At 44.0% G+C, this 23,036-nt stretch overlaps 1 protein-coding gene across 5 annotated transcripts in view; it reads right to left on the reverse strand.

Moving 5' to 3' along the window:
- Positions 1-3,258: 3,258 nt before the first annotated feature.
- Positions 3,259-23,036, reverse strand: part of PLA2G7 (phospholipase A2 group VII) — a 40,936-nt gene continuing 21,158 nt past the window's right edge. For 2 of the 5 annotated variants that reach the window (XM_030315660.1, XM_030315657.2), the window contains exons 2-12: positions 22,276-22,417; positions 16,723-16,844; positions 16,140-16,284; positions 14,579-14,672; positions 12,445-12,513; positions 11,468-11,594; positions 10,265-10,378; positions 9,000-9,091; positions 7,184-7,354; positions 4,548-4,696; positions 3,259-3,750 (exon numbers count right to left, since the gene is read on the reverse strand). In XM_030315660.1, coding sequence (XP_030171520.1) covers positions 3,620-3,750; positions 4,548-4,696; positions 7,184-7,354; positions 9,000-9,091; positions 10,265-10,378; positions 11,468-11,594; positions 12,445-12,513; positions 14,579-14,672; positions 16,140-16,284; positions 16,723-16,844; positions 22,276-22,384 — 1,323 coding nt within the window. In that variant the 5' untranslated portion in view covers positions 22,385-22,417 and the 3' untranslated portion in view covers positions 3,259-3,619. Of the gene's footprint in view, positions 3,751-4,027; positions 4,257-4,512; positions 4,697-7,183; positions 7,355-8,999; positions 9,092-10,264; positions 10,379-11,467; positions 11,595-12,444; positions 12,514-14,578; positions 14,673-16,139; positions 16,285-16,722; positions 16,845-21,837; positions 22,237-22,275; positions 22,418-23,036 lie in introns of those variants that run through there. The other 3 variants (XM_030315658.1, XM_030315655.1, XM_030315656.1) reach the window with 3 other exon arrangements.

Genomic DNA, 23,036 nt, shown 5'->3' on the forward strand with positions numbered 1-23,036 from the left:
AATGGTGATGAGAGCCTAAAACAAATAGGAAATACGATTGTGGACTATCTTTGGTTCTGGATTATCTGTAGTAATGGAATCACAGTTCTAAAAATGGGGGAAATAGTAAAGTCAGTATTAGCTCTTATGTGTCAGTCACTCCGCTGGTACTTTAAATGCATTTTCTCCTTCAATTCTGAACTCCGAGGGGCGTATTAATATTATCCATGTTTTATAGGTGAGAAAATTGAGTATTTATTTTTGACAGAGAGGCAGAATGCAAGCGGGGGAGGGGCACCGAGAGGGGGACACAGAATCCGAAGCAGCTCCAGGCTCCGAACTGTCCGCACAGAGCTCCACACGGGGCTCAGACTCACAAACCACGAGATCATGGCCTGAGCTGAAGTCAGACACTTAAGGGACTGAGCCACCCAGGCGCCACAGGAAATTGCAGGTTTTTGGAGAAGTTAAATAACTTCTCTAGGTCAAAGAGCTGGAGAGTCTCAGAAACCTGATCAAACCCAGACCAATCTAACTTCAAAGCCCATGCTTTGAAAACATGGTTTTGTGTAGGTGGTGAGACAGGTCCCAGCTTTAGGACCTCAGCTATATGCTGCTGATTAGATATGTGACCTGGGCAGGTTATACAATCTCTCTGAGGCTTCATCTTCCTCATCTGTCAGATGGGGTTAATGAAACCTTTCTCGAAGTGTTTTTAAGATTAGAAATAGTATTCTTTTCCCTGAAAGATACTCAGTGCGCACACTAGATTATTGTATTTGTAACCTTTAACTCGTTGGGTCTTTCTCCTGTCAGCACCTGCATGTACCACCCACAAAGATGCTACCGAATGGGCCATCACCACAATTGGAAGGACCATCCATTTCTAAAATGAGTAGGGAGGTTTGCTCCGTGAGCGGGGAAAAGATCCCTGCCTCCGAGACATTACCAGACCCTGAAGCCTGATGGGGTAATGGTGAGAACTAAGGACATTAAAAGCTGGGTGTAATTTCAATAAGTAGAAAGGAGAGGGTTTTGCGTTGAACAGAGCTGAGGGAGAAAGCGTGTTACCTGTTCCTGGGATGAGAATAGACAAGTTTGGTTCACTCCTGTAGGAGATACAGTTGTGGGGTACTGGCAGAAAAGGTCAGAGAAGATGCATTAGGGCCAGATGATGGAGAGGCTTCAGTGTCCTGCTAAAGAGTTTAACTCTTAAAAATTTTAAAAATCGGAAATGGCTATAGGATGGGAGAAATTAAATTTCTCAAAAAGAGCGATTTTGCACCCTGCCACATTAGGATAGCCCGAAGTACCAAATCAAAATACACCGTTGCTTATTAACTGAGCACAATAAGTAGGTGATGGAATAGTTACAGTTAACCTGGTTTGCTTATGAAGTCCTGGTTATCCTGTTCACACAGGCTTAAACAAGCTTAATTGTGAAGAATTCATAGGAGCCAGACCATAATTAAGCCAAAATATACTTAACCATGAGTGGCATAAATTTTTATATTCATCGGGAAACGGGAAACAAACGATTTCCCATGGCGCCCGACGTATAAGCGCGTGAAGTTTTAAGCCAGCTTTTTACCTCCATTTATAGCTATACCTAGGAGATGTGGGCTCGGCTCCAGATCGCCACAAACACCACAATGAAGCACGTCAAATAACTTTTTTGGTTTCCCAGTGTGTATACAAGTTATGTTTACACTAGAGTGTAGTCTATTAAATGTGCAATAGCATCTCTAAACAAAGCAACGTACATACCTTAATTTAAAAATACTTGATTGCTGGGGCGCCTGGGTGGCGCAGTCGGTTAAGCGTCCGACTTCAGCCAGGTCACGATCTCGCGGTCCGGGAGTTCGAGCCCCGCGTCGGGCTCTGGGCTGATGGCTCAGAGCCTGGAGCCTGCTTCCGATTCTGTGTCTCCCTCTCTCTCTGCCCCTCCCCCGTTCATGCTCTGTCTCTCTCTGTCCCAAAAATAAATAAACGTTGAAAAAAAATTAAAAAAAAATACTTGATTGCTATAAAAATGCTAACCATCATCTGAGCTTTCAGTGAGTCATAATCTTTTTGCTGGTGGACAGTCCTGACTCCATGCTGATGGCTGCTGACTGATCAGGAGGCTGCTGATGGCTCCGGTGGCTGTGGCACCCAAAATGGGGGCGCCTGGGTGACTCAGTCAGTTGAGCACCTGACTTCAGCTCAGGTCACGATCTCACGGTTCGTGAATTCAAGCCCCGCATCAGGCTCTGCACAGACAGCACAGAGCCCACTTCAGATCTTCTGTCCCCCCCCCTCCCCCGCCTCTCTCAAAAATAAACATTTAAAGCGTTTTTTAAAAAGACAATGAAGTTTGCCGCATTGACTTCCTTCCATGAACAATTTCTCCGCAGCACGTGATGCCGTGCGGTAGCCTTTTACCCCCAGTAGAACTTCTCTCAAAATCGGAGTTCATCCCTTCACACCCTGCGGCTGCTCTGTCAACTAAGTGTACCTCGTATTCTAAATCCTATGTTGTCATTTCAACAGTCTTCCCGGCATCTTCACCAGGAGTAGATTCCATCTCAAGAAACCACTTTCCGTGCTCATCCGTAAGAGGCAACCCCTCATCCGTTCAAATTAGATCGTGAGCTTGCAGCAATTCAGGCACATCTTCAGGCTCCATGTCTGATTCTAGTTCTCTTGCTATTTCCACCACAGCTGCACGCACTTACTTCCTCCACGGAAGTCCTGAACCTTCAACGTGTAAAAAATTCAGTATCTGCCCTGTGCAATAAAGCAAGGTATGCCTGTGTTGTGCTATTCCACTTCTACCACTGCATACACAATGTAAAACATAAACAAAACCAACTGGAAAAACAAACCAATTAAAAGCAATTCTGTTTCCTTTGTTATCCTTCACAGGCTTCGGCTGCATAACTAATATGTTATAACTGGAATCCCTGGCCCGGGTCTCGTGCACCTTTCTTGAGTAGGTGGAATCCATCAGAGATAAAGCATTAAGTAAATGCAAACAAATTATAAACTCTCTTTAATCCATTTTAATCTGCTGCCTTTGCCTTGTCTCCAATATTCTTATCCTTGGCCACTCCCCTAATTTAGTTTTCATATTGAAATTGTACAGTATCCCTAATCCTGTGGTAAATCAGTGCTTTTATCATCTGTGTGATCTAATTTTTCTCACCATGACCAAAAGTCAAAGGGGAGTGCTTCCAAAGTCTACCTAGAATACCATATTGCCAAAACTCAATTCTACTCATAATAGAAAAGAGGGGCAAAAAAAAAAAAATCTGTATTTATTGTATTTGGGGGAGTTAGTTATGTCATTGCAACATGTTTTCATTAGCATTGTGCCTGTTTTGATATACTTGTCCACTAAAGGAATGTAAAAATAGTTATTAATTTTGGCACTGAAAAAGTATCATCTTAGTAAAATAAAAATTTAGGCTGGTATGATTGTTATACATAGCAGTCGTTCTTTACATTTAAAGAAAAAAATTCCAGTACAAGCTTCAATCACTGTTATGATATAGTCTACATTTTACAATAGTTATTTGAGAAAAAAAAACAAACATTAAAATCACACACATACACACACTTTTAGACAGCTTTTTAAAAAGTGCTCTTGATCTAAATTCTATTTCTCTCTTCCTGTAGAGTTCTGTAGAGTGACATGCTGGTTGGTGGTGTCAATGTTGGTCCCTGGAATAAGATTATCATCTTCTCCTTCAATTAAAGAATCCCACTGATCAAAATCTTTCTGCAGTCCTGGAAGAGAAAAATGTTAACAAGAATATGAAGCTTTGGAGAGTACGAGACAGCTCAGTGCCTCTAGGTGGCAGGACAGCCTCACAAATTACACCACAAACGGCCACCAAGTCTGCACAGAAAGACGATTCCCTTTAACAAGCTAGACTTCCAGGGCGCCTGGGTGGCTCAGTCCCTTAAGTGTCTGGCTTCAGCTCAGGTCACGGTCCCACGGTTTGTGGGTTTGAGCCCCACGTTGAGCTCTGTGCTGACAGCTCAGAGCCTGGAGCCTGCTTCAGATTCTCTCTCTTTCTCTCTCTCTGCCCCTCCCCTGCTCATGCTCTGCCTCAAAGATAAATTAACAGGTAGACTTCCTATCTGTGATATGTAGCATGAGAAGCAGCAAAACTCAATCTCTCAAGTTTCTTTCTTCAAACTGATTTACTGTTCTGGGCCATTGTAAACCAACTGGAGACAGTTAAAATGGGACTCACACTGCAATAAAACAGTTTTGTCTTAAGAAGCACCTGGTTTGGGGCGCCTGGGTGGCGCAGTCGGTTAAGCGTCCGACTTCAGCCAGGTCATGATCTCGCGGTCCGTGAGTTCGAGCCCCGCGTCAGGCTCTGGGCTGATGGCTCGGAGCCTGGAGCCTGCTTCCGATTCTGTGTCTCCCTCTCTCTCTGCCCCTCCCCCGTTCATGCTCTGTCTCTCTCTGTCCCAAAAATAAATAAACGTTGAAAAAAAAAATTAAAAAAAAAAAAAAAAAAAAAAAAAAAGAAGCACCTGGTTTGTGTCATGAAACACTCTTAGTTTCTTACCTAAATGCTTTTGTAAGAATGCTAATGAAGCTTTGTTGCTAAGATCAATTGCTACATTTGAATCGATATCTCCTTTTAAAGTGAACATGTATCCAATTATTTTGCCAGTTGCAAAAGTGAAATCCACAAAATTCTGATGCACTGAACCCCTGAAAGAGAAATGAGAGGTTTATAAATCACATTGACAAAATTATTTTGGTACTTAGGGTGCAGGAAGGATACTGGTCTAGGTGGCCTATTGAGTGAAAACTAAGGAAACAAAACTTGTAGATTTGATCTCTGTAGATGTGTTTGTGGGTCACAGGCTGTGCATCTTAGTATCTATACATCCTCCCCTCTAGATAAACAAAGATTCCTGAGTTCCTTGGCATCTTGGTTTTAGAAGAAATGATTCCAGCTTTTCGGTGGGCTAGAATAGTCCCAATTTGAGCTGACAAAATGTGTTACGTGTTGCAGGGACTGTATACTCAGAGCCAGAAGCCTTTACCAACACTGTTTAACTTCGTATCTATGTGATGCTATTCAAAACACACTGCACCTAAACCTTGGATTAAATATTTGGTGGGGGGGGGGGGGAACCTCTTTTCCTTGTATTATTTAAGCTGTAAACACCTTACAGATATCATTTACACTGCTCTTTAAATCTACCTAACATCAAGTAAATGGCCTTTTTTGGTGATCACTTTCCACTGCCTGTAAGACATTTGACACTTTCTTGCCGTTTTTTTTTTCCTTTTGTTTCTTTGATCTCCTTTCCCTTGTTTGTACCTTCCCTTCTTCTTCCCCTAACGACTCTGTTCTCTTCACATACATACAGACATTCCTCGATATTCTGCTCTCAGACCACTTCTTCCCCTACTTGGTGGCTCTTATCTACTTGGTGGTCTTATCTACTCCCAAGGTTTCAGGTGTAAGACACAAATTCTGTCCTGCCCGGTTTGTGGCCAGACATCTCTACCCTGGTTTCCCCTCCCAAGCTAAGAAATTCCGAGATGAAAACATATGTCTCCAGCCCCGAATGGTGCAACTCTTCCTCTTCACTTTGCTGCTGCTTCTAAGCAAACACCACTCTTTCAGTTATCTGTACTCAAACCGGAGCCACCTGCCTCCTGCTCCTTCTTCCCTGCTTCCAAACACAACGTGAGTGTCAGAAGGTAGAACCGGGTCATGAGAGGGCTGGGAGTAGAAAACTGGATGCTATCAACAGTGGAGGAATGGCCTCAGGAGAAGGAGAGGGTCGGGGAGAAAGGGAGGGTGCAGTCTAGATGGAGGGAGGAGCAGGAAAGAGTAGGGGTGTGGTAACCAGGGGAGGAGAAACAGGGGGAGTCCACAGTGTCTAACGGATGCAGAGAGCAAGGCTGAGGCTGCGAATAGGCTGCTGGGCCTTTTATGTCCTCCACAGGATGCATTTCGGTACATTGGTGGCATTCAGCTGGTCCACAGGAGTCAAAGTGGAAATGGAAGTCAGGATGAGCTCTTAAGTACGAGCTATTCTTTCCAGGCTCCTCGCAGAGAAAGGATGAAAAAGGTAAAGAGCCTAGTAAGGAAGTGGGGTTGAGGGAGGCTAGGGGTTCTGCATTACCTCTGTTTTAGAATTAGACTTATACATACAAATATTGAAGTCCTTAACTAACTTGAAGCTAAATCGAGGTCCTTAACTAAACCACCTTAGACCCTCCTAACTGTTTAACATCTCTTGATCCTTCAAGGCCAATTCTATTCCCGTGTCTTCCAAGGTGTCTTCTGACCACATCAGATAGAAAAGACTCCATTCTCCGACCCTATCACAGCGTTTATCACCTATGCACTTTGTGTTTCCTTCCTGCCACCACTTGTCTTCTTTGAAATAGACCATGTTTCAGATGTAAGAGGGATGCCCCCTACCTTATAACATCACATTGTGAGTTCAAAACTCTTTTGGGATTTCTTTTTCACATTCATGATACAAGCGTATCACGGGTGCTCAAGGGGGTCCCATTATAGCTTTTGGGAATTTCAAGATTCTTTCCAAACAGGTAAACACATTGCCGATCTCAACAGATGCTCTGACTTTTTTTCCAAAGAGCTCCCAGCCTGGCTTAATGATACAATACCTCTCCCTACCCTCGCCCCCCAAATGCATAAGCCTGCTCTTGTGTTTACATAAAAATAGCATGTATCCTAATGCAAATTTTAATGATCAATATATGAATGACATATGTTAACACTACTGAAAACATTTGCATTTTATTTTTTTTTATTTTTTTAAATGTTTACTTATTTTTGAGACAGAGAGAGACAGAGCATGAATGGGGAGGGTCAGAGAGAGAGGGAGACACAGAATCGGAAGCAGGCTCCAGGCTCTGAGCCATCAGCCCAGAGCCTGACGCGGGGCTTGAACTCACGAACCGCAAGATCGTGACCTGAGCTGAATTCGGACGCTCAACCGACTGAGCCACCTAGGCGCCCCAAAACATTTGCATTTTAAAAGAGTAAACACAAAGGCTCTTAGACCCTGAAAGTATCTAATATTCTCCCTTATTGAAAGTCTAAACAGTGAATTTAACAACTCTGGGACGGCTACCAATGGTACCTTGGGATGCTTATCCAAGTTTCAAGTTTCTTTTCAGAGGATGAAATAAATCACTAATACTTACCTGATTGTAATCATTTTTCTTTCTTTGTCAGGTGAGTAGCATTTTTTCATTTTTATGATATTAGCAGGATATTGGAACCGTTCCGAGTTGATAAAAAAGAGGGGCTGAGGAATTCTGGAATATACTTCATCACCCAATGGAAGCATCCATGCATCCAGGGCAATACCACACCTGCAGGTGTTTGTAGACAATGATAAAAGAAAGCTGGTTACACGCTGGCCGACATACAGCGTTCCTGATGATGCCAGGATTAATGGACATGCACCACACTGGTTCATTACAGGTTAATCTCACTGGTACTATACAGTGTGCGAAGGGAATATGATTAGCTTCATAAGGCGGTCGACTTGTCATTACATAATCATTTTCTTTAGGAGACATTTAGGAATCGTGACCTTTAGAACGATATAATATGCTTAAAATGTTTCCGTTTTTGTTACGGTCTTCAAAATACATTCTCGAACAAGTAACGATTTCTTCAGAACTGTAGGGTGCCTGAAGAAATACAATACATGCACTATTGCCCCTGTTTCCAGCACGTACGGCCAGTCTGTGGTTGATTTATTATGCCTTTTTCAGAGCAACCGTTGGACCACTTGCTTTGAGGTACTACACCTGAAAAAGTGGGGCTTGAAGAAAAACATAGGGGGTGTATCATTCGAAAATGTAACTTTCTTTTTAAAAGTAAGTTTATCCTGTTTCTGGACCTTTTGGACACTCCGTTTTATGTGCTAAATGGGCAAACTAAGATAATTCCCTTAAATGGAAACCGATTTTAAGGAAGAAATGTGAGATGAAGTTTCAGAGATGATCCTACCCACTTTCTTACTGGTTGGCTCTACATGATCTCATTAGTCTGTGATGACATAGTTCAAGAAAGAAAGTATTTTTTTCTGGGGTCTGGTCCTGACTGTCACCCAAGTTAAGTGTAATTTAAGACCTCTGTCCATCTTAAGGATGGGAAAAAAAAATTAAAAATGCCCTGCATATTGAGGAAGTCTAGAAATACTACAAGACGCATTACTGGCATCACAATCATATGTCACATATGAAATGTATACGGGGGCGCCTGGGTGCTCAGTCGGTTGGGCATCCGACTTCGACTCAGGTCATGATCTCGCGGTCTGTGGGTGCGATCCCCACGTCAGGCTCTGTGCTGACAGCTCAGAGCTGGAAGCCACTTCGGATTCTGTGTCTCCCTCTCTCTCTGCCCCTCCCCCGCTCACGCTCTGTGTCTCTCTCCCCAAAATAAACACTAAAAAATAATAATAATAAAATAAAATGATGTATAAAGATAAATTTCCAAGTGAAAATGTTAAGTGCTTAAGCAGATAAATAAGAATGATGAAGAAAAATATATAGGAATGGGGAGATCTTATGATAGCAAGAGAAGTAGATTATTTCTGTCTAGGAAATTCATATAGAGTACTTATGGAGGCAAAAGAACAGACTTATAAGCCCTGAAGGGTCCCTTCCTCATTAAGAATTTGAAAAATAGGGGCGCCTGGGTGGCGCAGTCGGTTAAGCGTCCGACTTCAGCCAGGTCACGATCTCGCGGTCCGTGAGTTCGAGCCCCGCGTCAGGCTCTGGGCTGACGGCTCGGAGCCTGGAGCCTGTTTCCGATTCTGTGTCTCCCTCTCTCTCTGCCCCTCCCCCGTTCATGCTCTGTCTCTCTCTGTCCCAAAAATAAATAAAAAACGTTGAAAAAAAAATTAAAAAAAAAAAAAAAAAGAATTTGAAAAATACTCTATCTCACATGGGTTATCACTTCCTCTCTTCTAATAGCTTACTGTTTTCTCTCTTTGCCTCCTCTTACCTGAATCTCTGGTCTTCACTAAGAGTCTGAATAACTGTGGCTCCACCAAAAGAATGTCCAATTACTGCTAATTTATTCCTGTCAATAGAGTCCTATATGAAAAAGCATGATATATATTCATAACTATCTCACAGGTTGTTAGAATAGACTAAATTAGTTTTTAAATTATAAAATTATTAATAATTCCATGGGCATGGTTAAGTACCTTGATTTCTTATAAAAGAAATACATACATATATACACACAAATACACACTTTTACATACACGTGTATGTACACATACATGTATATACGTATACACAAATAACACACACACACACACACACACACACACACACACATTGAGCATTCACAGAAGTTCAGAAGTGAACTTAATGATCTTCCTAGGCACCCACACTTGCAACACCAGCATCATTGCTGACTTCTGCCTCTCCCTCCGTCCACATTTAATTAGTTTGTTCATTTCATGAGTATCTATTGAACACCTGCTCTGTGCCAGGCACCGTAGTTCATTTTCAATGAGCTCCCAGTCTATCAGTGAAGAAAGAGACATGGACACGTGATGCAAATACAACAGGGTGGTGCCAAGGAGCTAGGAGGGTGATAGATAGTTCGCCAGTCCAGGGCGGGGGTGACAATGGGGTCCAAGAAAGCTTCTCGGAGGAGGTGATGCCTGACTTGAGATGAAGATTAAGCAGGACTCACGGAGAAGAATGTGTCAGCCAAGGGGAAAACATGTACAAAATCATGGAGACAGGAGAGGGAGTAGACGGTCGAGGGACAAGAAACTCTTCACTGTGTCAGGAGAACAGACGATCATCTTCTACCCAGACTGAAGCCCTTCTACCTAGTCCCCTCTACTCCCTGTCCTCCGTCCTCCATACACACTCTTGGGTCTTTGTGCATGCCCTCCACTTTGATACTCTTCCACCGCCTGTCCATATTCTGCTGAAAACTTTTGGCCACCATTTCAGGATCACGCTCAACAATATGCAGGAGCCATCCGAGAAATGACGACACTTCTGCTGGAGCTCTTGAGTTGAACCACAGAAACGGCTGCTTCTGTAGCTCAAAGGTGACTGTGGGCAATCTCATCTACAGTTCAGCCTAGTTCATTCCTCATCACTATAATACTTCACATACACTTTTTTTTTTTTTAATTTGCAGCCTTTTGTCACACGGTTCCATGCATTACAGCAGAAAAGCAGATGATAAGGAACAATAAAGAACTACAGGACAACGGAAATGACTTTTTTCAAGCTCACCTTCAGTTGTTCCATATCAAACTCTACATCTAATGCATTCTTCACTGGCCTTCCACGATCAATGTCCAGAATCAAATCGAGAGCCTGGGAACACTCCTTTGCCCTTTGGCGCACCTAGTGTGATTATTAGAACAAGGAAATGACCAGTAAAGAAGCTGCGATACTTATTTTAAAGTGTGTGTACGAGTTGCGTGTGGGAAAGACGATTGATTGCTTATAAACTACAAATGTCTCAGTGATTAGTGACTGGAACACAACCTAGTGTAAGGACACAGGCTTTAGCCCTGCAGGTAGGTACAGCTGAGTCCAGATCCTGTCTCTGCTGCTTCCCCACGGTGTGACTTCAGACGGTTTCCTTAACTTCCGCAGCTCCCATTTGTTGTGTAATAATGCCTACCTCAGTGAAATGTGGGTGGGGTTAGATGCAATGACATATGGAAAACACCCATTGTAGTAAAGCTTGGCACAAAGGTGGAAGCCAATGTGCCCTCTATCACTTATCTTCCAGACTCCCCCGTGAGCCAAATACGGTCGCTTGATCGAGATCATCCCACTAGGAAGCGAGGGCATCAGGATTCAAACACAGAAATTTGGATTCTAAGGCCTGGACTCTTAATACTGTCCTATACTGCTTCTCCAAAAAGTAGTGCTTTTAATATTGCCTTGGCAGCGAGGGTATTTATGGATTCCTTTTCTAGCACCTCTGAGATTCTAAAATTAGAAGTTCTTTTTTTTTTTTTTTAATTTTAACGTTTATTTATTTTTGAGACAGAGAGAGACAGAGCATGAACGGGGGAGGGTCAGAGAGAGAGGGAGGCACAGAATCCGAAGCAAGAGCTGTCAGCACAGAGCCTGACGCGGGGCTCGAACTCACGGACTGTGAGATCATGACCTGAGCCGAAGTCGGACGCTCAACCGACTGAGCCAGCCAGGCGCCCCTAAAATTAGAAGTTCTGATGCCAATGATTTCTGAATATCTACTGTCATCTCTCATGATTTTTATGCTGGTCTTTTGTTTTTACCATGATCCAGACTTTTCATCAAGGGAGCTGTATCACTCTGAAGATCTTCCGACAGGCCTTTTGGGAATGGGAAATGGGAGAGCTCGGAGCAGACCTTACCATGTGCAAATTAAATCAGCAAGCATCATCATCGTGCATACGATTTTTAGTCACCACGCCTCCTCCTGTTGCTGCAATGTACCTGCTCATTTCGTAGAGGCACCTCCTGGTCCCCTGGTTTTAGGGTTTTAAGATAGAGCCAAGACTTGTTCCCTATTTCTACAGCAGACTGGTCCCTGAAATAGTAAGTCGCAGACGCAGATCCGTCTCTACAACACAAACAAATCAATTACTTACATTCGCTCTTCCTCATCCCCATCCCGCACTTCACTCTGATCTTTTTCGACTTCCCCTTCTTCTTCCACTCTACCTTTGTTTTAAAACCGTTCTCACTCGTCTGTGGACTGTGAGGAACTTAACAGAAGACCGTGGGGGAAGGGAAGGGGAAAAAAAATAGTCACAGAGAGGGAGGCAAACCAGAAGAGACTCTGAAATACAGAGAACAAACTGAGGGTTGCGGGGGGAGGGGCGGAGGAGAGGGGCAAAATGGGTGATGGGCATTGAGGAGGGCACTTGCTGGGATGAGCACTGGGTGTTGTAATTAAGGGATGAATCACGGGAATCTACTCCCGAAGCCAAGAGCACACTGTGTGATGGCTAACTTGACAATAAATTATATTTTAAAAATAAATGAAAATAAAAATAAAACCAAAGAGGCCCCCAAGGGAGTCCTCAGAAAGAGCCATCATTGCAGGTCAAGTCAACCCGTCCTATCGTCATTGTTCTAGGAGGCCCCCTCGCAAACTCATGCATGGAATCCAATCCCAGTGCTGCCATTTTTTCACTGTGTGATTTACAGCAAGTTACTCAACCTTTCCCAGCTTCATTTTTCCTCCTCCTTAAAAGAGTGACAACAGTAACCATTTCAGAGGGTTGTTCCAAAGATTAAATGATGTATGAACACGGCACACAATGACAACTCTAGAAATGCTAGCTGGTTTTCAACTCTTGACAATTTAACTCAGTCCCCTTTTATCCCCTCATCATGTAACCATAGTTGACAATTTCACTGATTTCTTTTTATAAATCTTCTTGGAAGTCAGAGCCCAGGCGACATACCTGTGTTCTACAGCAGCAACTATGAACCCATGAGATGCAAGATCAATGCCAACAGCAGAATAAATTGTCCTTCAAAACAAAACAAACAAACAAACAGGAAGCACTGAAATAACTGTCATGCAAAGACGGGGTCCACTAACGAGCCTCGGAACGTGGAAGCCATCACACCCCTGTGGTAGTGCCCAGGGGTACACCAGAGAGCTGTGGTTCTCAAAGGGGGCACACTTCTGCCTCTCGGGGGATACCTGACAATGTCTGGAGGTAACTTCATTATCATGACTGGGCAGAGGGTGCTGTTGGCATCCAGTGGATAGAGGGATGCTGTTAAAAATCCTACAGTGCCCAGGGCTACCCTCCACGATAAGAAATTCTGAGAAATGTCAGTAGTCCTGAGGTTGAGAAACCGTGATGCAGTGATTCTAAATATTGCCTTTGAGAGCGCTGGATTTTAATCTTGGTCCTACCGCCGACCAGGTATATAACTTTAGGCAATTGCATGACCAGATCTTTGTCTGCACCTGTAAAATGGGACTTTATAAAGCCTTTGCTTTAGAACAGTTAGAAGGTTTTGCTAAGACAGCGTATGTAGAAAGGCAGTGCAGTGTGGTGCTGAAGAGAACACGACCTGCTGTCTGACCACTACATTTGAATCTACCACTGCTTTGGATAAGTCACTTATCTGTCCTCTGCAACACTATGATAACTGGTGGGATTCTTGTAAGGGTTAAGTACATTAATCTGTTTTCAGTGCTTATAACCACATCTAAACCAGGGGAAAGGCTGAACACGTGTCCACTGTTATTTATCTAAATGACTGGAAACAATCATGTGCTAAGTAAGCTGCATTGACCCCTTCCAGTTCCTCATTCTGGACGATCTTCTCGTGTCATGCATTCAATAGGAAATGGCAATAGAGAACCAAAGAGAGGTAGTGGGAACGATGTCCTCTATTGTTGAAGATACGCAATCTACCCAGGAAGGGGCAATGGGTCTAGTGCAGGGATCAGCAAACGTCTTCTGTAAAAGGCCAGAGTGCAAATATTCCCAGCTTGGTGGGCAATACGACATCTGTCACAGCTGCTCAACTCTGCTGTCGTAGCACAAAAGTCGCCGCAGACAATGCGAAAGACGAATGGGTGTGCATGTGTTTCAGTAAAGCTTTATTTATAGAACTGAGCAGCAGGCTAGCGTTGGTCCTCAGATCCTAACGTGCCAACCACTGGTCTGGTAGAAATCAAAGAAATGGCTCCAATTGAAGTACCGAAGATAACTTCTTATTGCAGAAGCTACCCAACTTCTGGCCAACTAAAAGTCACCTTTTATTTTCTGAAAGTCTTATCATCCTCTGAGGTAGAAAGAAAGGTAGGCAGTTGAGAAAACAGAGGCGGCGTGGGTATGGTGGTCATGAAAACGTGCCACTCTGAGATCATGCCTCAGAGAGCACAGTTGACTAAAGACCCCACTGAGCCCCTTCCCCTTTGGATCCACCACCACCAGCTAAGCTTCCTTTGGGCTGTGCCCAGTGACTGGGCATGGCACGGGTACCAATGGAGACCCATTCCTGTGAGATGCGAGGCTCCTTTGATGAGCAACTTCGAGTTAAGCACTCTCTCATTTGGCCTGGTCCAGTCTCTGCTAGAACTGTGCTGTAATCTGGGATTCTCCATACCCAATCTCTCCATTCCCCATCTCCTTCCCAAGTGTCCAACCTGCATCATGATCTGAAGATTCTGTCTTTTCCTCTCTGTTCCCTCTATCCTTCACGGGCATTTCTCTCCATAAATGTCTTTTATAGCCAATCCAATCTTGGTGCATGCTTCTCAGAAGACCTGAGCTAATCCAGGGGATGGTTGTGAGAGTGTATTGTACTATAGAAGGGTGACAGCCCCAAATGCCACCTCTTCTGTCCTCGTCATGAGGCTAGTCCCCATGAGCTGGAAGGAGAGAACAAACTACTTGACCAGATAGGGCTGGACTGATCAATAGACCATGGTCAACATTTGAGGAACCCCAATTCCTCCAAGACGGGGGTGACCATGATACTCCAAACTCTGCTCTTCTTTTTGCGAGGGGAGGGCGGGGAATGCATTGCCATTGGACCTTAGGGGTTAAAAGTTTTCCTCTCACACGTTACCGGAATGCTCCAAGACCATGAGAAAAAACTATTAGTGGGTATTTTTCACCAGTCCTCAGAGGAGAATTCCAGTTTGCAGGAGTTGTCATTGAACCTAGACAACAATGAGAGATTATAATTAGTGTTTGCTCCGACTTGAATGTTGCCGCCTAATTTAATTTGCATCTTCTTAGTAGAAATCCTAACTCATGGAATTTGTACTTATGTTTTTATGGACTAATAGTAAATTCATTAAAAAGTCTGCTGCTAGATACTTAACACCCAAAGACCTGAAGCATGTAGTTTTTCCTAAGACGGTAAAATCATGAATTATCAGTTTTCACTGCCAGCTCTGAACTGAGGGTGAGACACTTTACCCCTTACAGGTGCATTCAGAAGGCTGTTCCTGAGCACCAACCCCGGGTCTTGGTGAAACTTCAAAGGGAATATTCTGAAACCAAACTACCGAATAAACCTCAGGAGCGTTACCCTGAGAACCAGAATCTTCAAATCTCCTTTCATTCCATGCTAATTTGGTAATGATCAAGACAGACCGCTGACTTCATACTCGGATGTGCCTTTGGATGCAGCTCTACCACTTACTATTGACCTTGAGCAAGTAACGAGAACTCTCTGAGTCTCCGATTCCTCTTTTGCACAATGGAGGAAATGATGCCTGATAGGGCTTTTGTGAGAATGTTATCTAAGTAGGCAACATATGTAAAGCGCCTATCTCGGGCCGTAAGAAGGGGCTCACAACGTGGAAGGCACTGTCTTCCCTCGTTTCACTTCTCCATTGCTATTGTCATTATCACCATGAGTTATTTGTGTTTCATTTTCTCATTTATAAAATGGAGAGGCAGTCATAAAGCTTGAACGTGATGATTGCCGTGGAAGTGATCTGTTAACTTATTCGGCACCATAAAGAGGTGTTAGTTACGGTTCCATCATTTCTGTTATTAGGTGGTTTTTAGGAAAACTCCAAGGAGATGTTTCAAAGAATGCCAAAAGTGGCAGGTAGTTTTGAGAGGGAAATTTGAAGATGTAGTCGACACCGGCCCAACAGTAGTGTCTGGTCAAACAGATAAGGAAGGAAACGTCTATATTAGTTATAAGTAGACAAATGAAGTGGGGAATGCACATCAGATTGTCTTGGTGAGGGAGGCTGGTCCCTTGGCGGGTAGGAGATGGGGATGAGAGCAGAGTCTCATCATTTATGACGGGTGAGAAATTAGTTTTCACTTTTGTACAAAGCATACAAAAGGGAAGTGGGCACTCACCAGATTATTGCTTCCCTGCAGTATATGAGCAGGAATGTCAAAGAATATCTGCCACAAGCAGATATTACAGCCGTCTTTAAGTCTGGCACTTTCCCTACCTCCATATGCCCCGATACATGCAAAACGAACAAAACGAGAACCCCTGCTTCTCTGACAGTTGCCTGGGCTTTTGAGAAGCAATTTGTCATCTTAGAAGTTTAGACTGGAGAAAATCTACTTTGATCTTTGCCAGAAACTTCTGCTGTTTTCAAGGTTTTCTTATATTCTAGGGCCTACCAAAGCAGGATCAACAGAAATCTTACCAAAAAAGAAGCTCAGTATTTTGCCCATAAGCCAGTGTGTTCCAAGAAATTTACTAAGACCAAAAAAATATTCTTTGTTTGGGATCCAAAGGGTGTCAGAGTGGTCATCCTCTTGGGATGGATAATACAAACGCAAGAAGGTGCCCTGGAGAGGAAAAGAAATCAATGTACTTTTAGTGAAGTTGCTTCTCCATTATGTCCCAACAGCTATTTGGCATATTTAATTAGAGGGGAAACCTCGGTTGTTCACAAGGAGGTCCAGAGAGAACTTTTTCAGCTGCTGTGGTGCCTGAATACAGTAGAAAGAGAAGGGGAAACATGTTTTCTGAGTGAAAAGAAAGCATGAGCAGGCTGGTTTCAACCATTAAGGAAGGGGAAAATAGAGCTTATAGATAAATAAATCAGATGATAGCAACAAATCTGGGAAAGACTTACGTAGCAAAAGGCTTCTTATGCAACAACATAAATAGCAACATGAGTCATTCTCAGGTGAGGGCAAGAGCAAGTTTCAAAACCTTCTAGGGGACCACAGGAACAGTCAATGTCAGAACATAAGGATTAGTGCTATTAATCAAAGCATTACCTTATTACTGTAATCAAACATCAAGTCTGTACAACCGACAGAATAAGAGCCATTTCCTTTGGGAATTTTAGTTTGGCCTACGCTTGCAGCAGCCATCAGAGCTTGTATTTTATTGACCCATGCTGAAAAAAAAAAAAAAAAGTGAATATTATCTCACTGTCATCCATTACACCCAGACTTTATCATGCAAAAGGAAATTCCAAGGGAATTAAGTTACACCCCTTCGTTTTTGGCCTCCTTCATTTCTTTACCTAACTAGTAAAATATACAAATAATTATTAAAGGCCTGATGTAAGCAAAGTATTGTGGGGGAATAAAGATAGAGGTAGACATTTCTTTGTTTTTGTTTTTGTTTTTTTTTTCAACGTTTTTATTTATTTTTGGGACAGAGAGAGACAGAGCATGAACAGGGGAGGGGCAGAGAGAGAGAGAGACACAGAATCGGAAACAGGCTCCGGGCTCCGAGCCATCAGCCCAGAGCCTGACGCGGGGCTCGAACTCACAGACCGCGAGATCGTGACCTGGCTGAAGTCGGACGCTTAACCGACTGCGCCACCCAGGCGCCCCAAGGTAGACATTTCTTAAGATGCTTAAGACCATCACCTCCTAACACTTACAGCCTTGCCCTTAGCCTCTGCTCTGATCCAGATCATGTTAAAAACCCCTTCCCCTGACTGTTTTTCCCAAACAGGAACCTTATCTCACACTTCAGATTTGGGCTTACAACTTCCCGTTGGGTGCCTCTACCTGCTATGCTTCCCTTTGGAACATCAAGGCCAATGGTCCAAAATAAGATCGAATGGCCATCTCGCAACTCTCCTTCCTCATCCCCCAACCACACAGCCTGCAGCTCCAGCATTTCCTAGCTCGTGTATCCCGAGTCAGAAACCTGGGAATCCTCCTCCTATGTCCTTCTCATCAAACCCCTCCATCCAACGAGTCTCAATTTTAACATTTTGTTTTTAGCCTAAAATTCTCTCTCCAGTATAGCCCTGATCCCCTAATTGTCTATGTACACTTTCAAGGTCTCAGACAGTTGTCATCTCTCCTAACTGTCCTATTCATCTTGGATCGTAACCTTCAAATGCGTCCTTCACATTTTACCAGGCTACTCTTCTTAGAATTTGTCAATGGCTTCCGATCACTAAGTGGCTATTTCTGAATGAGGAATATATTGGAATCTTTTTGGAAGGCAGTCTGTAGACGGTATTTAAATCTACACGTCTTCCTAAGCTAGTTCCATTGCTACCTGAGGCATGAATGTGGCCTATCCTTCCAATGTTCTGGAGTTGAAATGTGTAGATTTCATAGGGGCATAAGTTACATCCCAAGTTCTTGGGCACTGTAAGAAAGACCCTCAGTGATCTGAAGGTCTACTGCCTTGTACTCTCCTGCTTTTTCTTTACCTGCCTTCCATGGGCTCCAGCACTCCTGAGCGATACACGGAGCTGTCCGACGCCTCGGCACCTTTATAAATTCTATTCCTTGTGTTTGAAATCCCAGGGGCAGACTTCTGTTCACCCTTTAACATCTTGATCAGATGTCAGGTCTTCTCCGAAGCCTTCCCTCATTCCCCAGACTTGTTTCATCCTCATTATTAAATCAGTTCCCTCTATGTGTTTCTATCATTCTTTTTTTCCTATCGTATTAAAATTATGTGTTTGTACACTCTGCTTCCCACACTAGGCTATTTCTTAAGAGCTGTGTACTTTTGTATCTTCAGATCTTTTTTTTTTTTTTTTTTTTTTTTTTTTTTTTTGGGACAGAGAGAGACAGAGCATGAACGGGGGAGGGGCAGAGAGAGAGGGAGACACAGAATCGGAAACAAGCTCCAGGCTCCGAGCCATCAGCCCAGAGCCTGACGCGGGGCTCGAACTCACGGACCGCGAGATCGTGACCTGGCTGAAGTCGGACGCTTAACCGACTGCGCCACCCAGGCGCCCCTGTATCTTCAGATCTTAATGTTGGCACACAGCTGGTGCTCCATAAATCTTTGTGAAAGTAAGCTGAGCTGAGCTTTTCCACAGCTCACCAGGCTCTCATCTGCATCAACCCCTTTATGGTATATATTCTTTTACCCACCCACTCTTGAAACTGTTCCTCCTTCTTTGGTGCCTAAACTCTTCAACACACCTGCAGTTTTGCCTGTTACCCTCCTTTCTGAATCCCAGTTGAATCCGTATTTACTTGGTAAGATGGCGAGTCCAACTATCATTATAGCCAGACTTTCACTTTTCTATTTGTCTTTCCGAGCTTGCCTACTTGATACTGTGCGAGTCGATTTCACTGCTCGACAGCCTCCTTCAAGCTTTCCATCGCATTCTGCCTCTGCCACTAAGACACAGGGAGCCATTTTAGGTATGGAACTTATGTCGATATCATGGGGCATCACCCAGAAATGTTCTGAGGTCTGAGAAGAAGCCTGTCTTTCATGTCGGTGACTAATGTGTGAAGCACTTGCCAGCGATGAGCCCTTCAATACATGAGGCTTGCTAGTCAAAGTTGGTCCCTGAATCAGTATCACTGGGAGCTTGGAAATCAGGATCTTCAGCCGTACCCCAATTCTACTAAATCAGAAAGGCTGTGCCTATTCAAGTTTACAAAACGACTAGGCGAAGGTACCAGACCACCTGATCTGCCATTCATAGTCCAATAGTAGGAGCTAGTTCCAAGGAAGGTGGGAGTGAGATGAATGGCCTGGGGTATTAGAGCCAGGTAATCCTATTTTGGATTCCAGCTGTACCCCTGAGAAGCTATGGCGCTCTGACCTAGGCAAGTTGCTCCCCTCTCTTATTCTCATTTGTAAAATGGGGGAAAAAAGCACTTGACAACCTGCAGGACAGCTGTGAGAATGAAGTGATGGTAGAAGTCAAGGGCCTAGCACAGAACACATCAGCAGCAGACAACTGACACTGTGTGTCCCTTACCTAGAGGGAGTTAACTCTGGCTACCCAAATTCAAGCCCTCAGAAGAGTTTGAGCAGACGGAAACTAGACCATACTATTTTCCCTTTGGGCAGATTCAAAATCCAAAGTATTTCCTCAGACATTTAAACAACAACAACAACAACAACCCACTTTACCTGTAGAGGCTAACAGTTTCAGTGCTATTTAGAATCACAAAAGGCTCTTTCTTTCCCATTTAAGATTGTCTACCAAGTCAGGCTTCGTGGTGTAACAGGGAGATGTTAAGCCCTGCCTTTCCCTCTGTGAGGGGCAGGCTGTGTCTGGCTGTGCCCCCACCCACATCAGCCATGATGTGATGGTACGGGCATCGAAGGGGAGGGCTACGGCTCATGGAGTTTGGTGAGGAGCCCAGAGAACGCACAGCCGCCTTGGAGGTACTCTACCTCTGGAAATTAGGAGTTCAGGTCTAGAGTAATGGGAGGGTTCCAAGGCCCACAAGGTTTCTCTTGTGAAATCTCAATTCCACCTCGGCTCTGGGAACTTTCTCCAATTACCTAGGAGTGCCCTGGTTCTCTAAATCCTGCCCTACCAAAAAGCCCCCTCGCTCAGCATTCAGGAGCCACAGGTCAAGGTGAGTCTACAGTTCTGCCCATTTGAAGACGGCCCCTCAGGAATCTTGGAGCTAACCCAGGTGTGGGTGTAGGTCTACAGAGCCCTGTGGCTGTTCAGTGCCAGGGGGGTACAGAAAAGTTTCATCAGCCTGCAGGTAATCCAGTCACTGTCCCCGGTTTCCTGTTCTCCAATCATCTATCAGGACTCATCATGAAGGAAGAAACGAGGAGTCTTATCAGGTTGAGCGTCCATCCTCTAGATGATACAGTTTGTGGTTCAGAACTCATAGATGTCACTCCTTGTTTTTCTTCAACTTTATTTTAATAGGAGCGTTGGAACCTCTGGACTATTTATAGGCTATTAATCTTATGATACATTTTTTGGGGTGTTCATTTGTCAAATATTCCTGATACTCACTCCTGGGTTTCGAGATGGATTGTATACACGCTAGGAACATAACGTTTTCTTATACAGCTTTATGTCCTCCATTAACAAAAAGGATATTTCTAGCCCATACTTTACCTGCATAACCATGTTTTCTACATACTCATTTAGTTAGGATATGAACAACCATCTATTATCCTAATCCTTTATTTAATCAAGGATTTCTAACAATTTACAAAATATGTATGCGTTCGGTTGCTCAAGACCGAATGGGACACTGGCCTTGACTGTGGGACTACAAAAGATGAATAATGTGGTGTCCCTGTTCTTAAGTTTCTGCCAGTCCAATGACAGCCTTCCCGTGACTTTCAAACATGGGATATAAAACATGTTTTGAAATTCCCACCCTGAGCCAATAAAAAGTGCATGATGTAAATGTCTCCTAGCTGATAATCTGTCCGTCGGGTAAGATGTTACTCGTTTCCAATCCTTGGAAAAGGTAATGGGAAAATTAACTTCACTAGGCTGGAAGGTCCTTGAGCTTGACCACAAGCTCACTGTCTTAGTCACCGGTGTATCAGCGATGACTCAACTTCCTGATAAGTGTTGTTGAATGAATGCACCTGTGAGATATTATGCCATTTCCTGTGTAAATACAGATACAACATGTAGTCTGTCCGACCGATGCATTTGCTTTGCCAACTACAAAGCAAGGCAGTATTTATCAGGTGCAGGGTTATGAAAGCGCCTTTGTAAATGTTACAATAAGGAGTCACCCATCAAACCTGAACAGCTAGATCCAGAGTCACCAGGTCTGTGGCTTCAGAAGCCACCTACACTGCTCACCTGAGGAGAATCTGGACAGAGAAGACCGTGCATCACCATGCTCTGGGATTCACAGGAACCCACAAAACTCCGGAAGCAATCTCTTTGCAATACAGGTCCTTCTTGGTGATGGCAGATGTACCTTTCTAGAGGTGGCTGTCCCACTCTGGCCACCTCTTCTGGGCCTGACTAAACCTTCCCCTCCTCCCCTTCCCTCCCACCACAAGGTAAGAGAGAGCAAGAGATGTGCATCCATTCTCCCCTGGAGCTCTTCAGCTGGTCCCTGCTTCCCCTTGTGATAACATAGAAAACATGGTTTCCCTCTGGACCCCAAGAGCCTAAATGGTCGTCTTCTCACACCCCCCCCCCCCCCGCCCCCAGTACTAACCAGGACTACACCTGTTGATCAAGACACCTGCCTCTCCTTCACCTTCATGGGAGCAGGTTTTGAGGTTGCCTCTGAGAGAACTCCAGGGGCTTTGTGTCACTGCGCCTGAGTGAGAGCGGGCTAGGGCAGTGAGGGACAGAAGGGGCCACGCTGAGGAAGTTCTCCACAGTGGTTGCCAGCTGAGCTTCCAATCTGTCTGAAAATGCCTCATCTTGGTTCTGTCCTGCAGTCATGATATTGAAGAAGACAGGCGCTTCTTCAGTTTCAGTTGCAATGAGGAGAAAGCGAGGCTCTCTCCCCAACCCCAGGAGAACAGGTCTCCATGAGCCTTTTTGTAATAGAACTTGGTTAGAAGTCCACACATGCAACTTCTCCGGGGCCACGTGGAATCTGGCCACAGATCAGTTGCTCAAGCCCTGGAACAAAGATGCCTCTTACCTGATGATCTAATATGGGCAACAGGATTTAGGTCTTGCCAGTCAAAAGGATGAACCAGTGCGAGGCTGCTGCAGAGGCAGAAAAGCGCATGCAATTTGGATGGCAACATCTTGGAGCTGAGGAGTGGTTTCAGCTTAACCTTCTTCAAGGCAGGTTATCAAAAGAAAAAAAAAAAAAACACATGCAATCAAGAGGACTTTAATAGGCTGACAAATCAGGGAGATTAAGGCACTAGCAACATGATTTTACATACAATTATGGGAAGAAACCACCTGGAAAAAAACGGAATATGCATTTTCTGGGCCGGGTTTTTGAAAGGCATCAAGGTGGCCAAATCCTTGGGAATGCCGGATCATATCACAGCGCGTAGAAATAACACGTTGAGGCAGTCATATTAGGTTTCTGGTCACTAATTCTCTAACTCTGTAGCAGTCTAGTTTGGTTATAAAGAATAGCATCAAAATAGAATAATTGTAGCAATCACAGATGGCAGTCAATAATGTCCACAGACATGTCTAGCACATTCGTAAACACTCCGGGAGTTCTGGCTAATGTTTCCGTCACAATTATAAAATGATCATATTGCTGCAGAAATGATGTTTCATTTTTGGTGATCTCTATGCCTCTTCTACACTGAAACCTTCCCGGAGGCAGCGAGGTCAGGCCTTATGTATTCTTCCCACTGCCTACCAGGGGCCTGGCATGCCGTGGGTGTTGCATAAATGTTTACAGAATTTGTGAAGGAATGATTGTAGTCCAAC

Source organism: Lynx canadensis, chromosome B2 (genome assembly GCF_007474595.2).
Source record: "Lynx canadensis isolate LIC74 chromosome B2, mLynCan4.pri.v2, whole genome shotgun sequence".
NCBI classification, from domain to species: Eukaryota; Metazoa; Chordata; class Mammalia; order Carnivora; family Felidae; genus Lynx; species Lynx canadensis.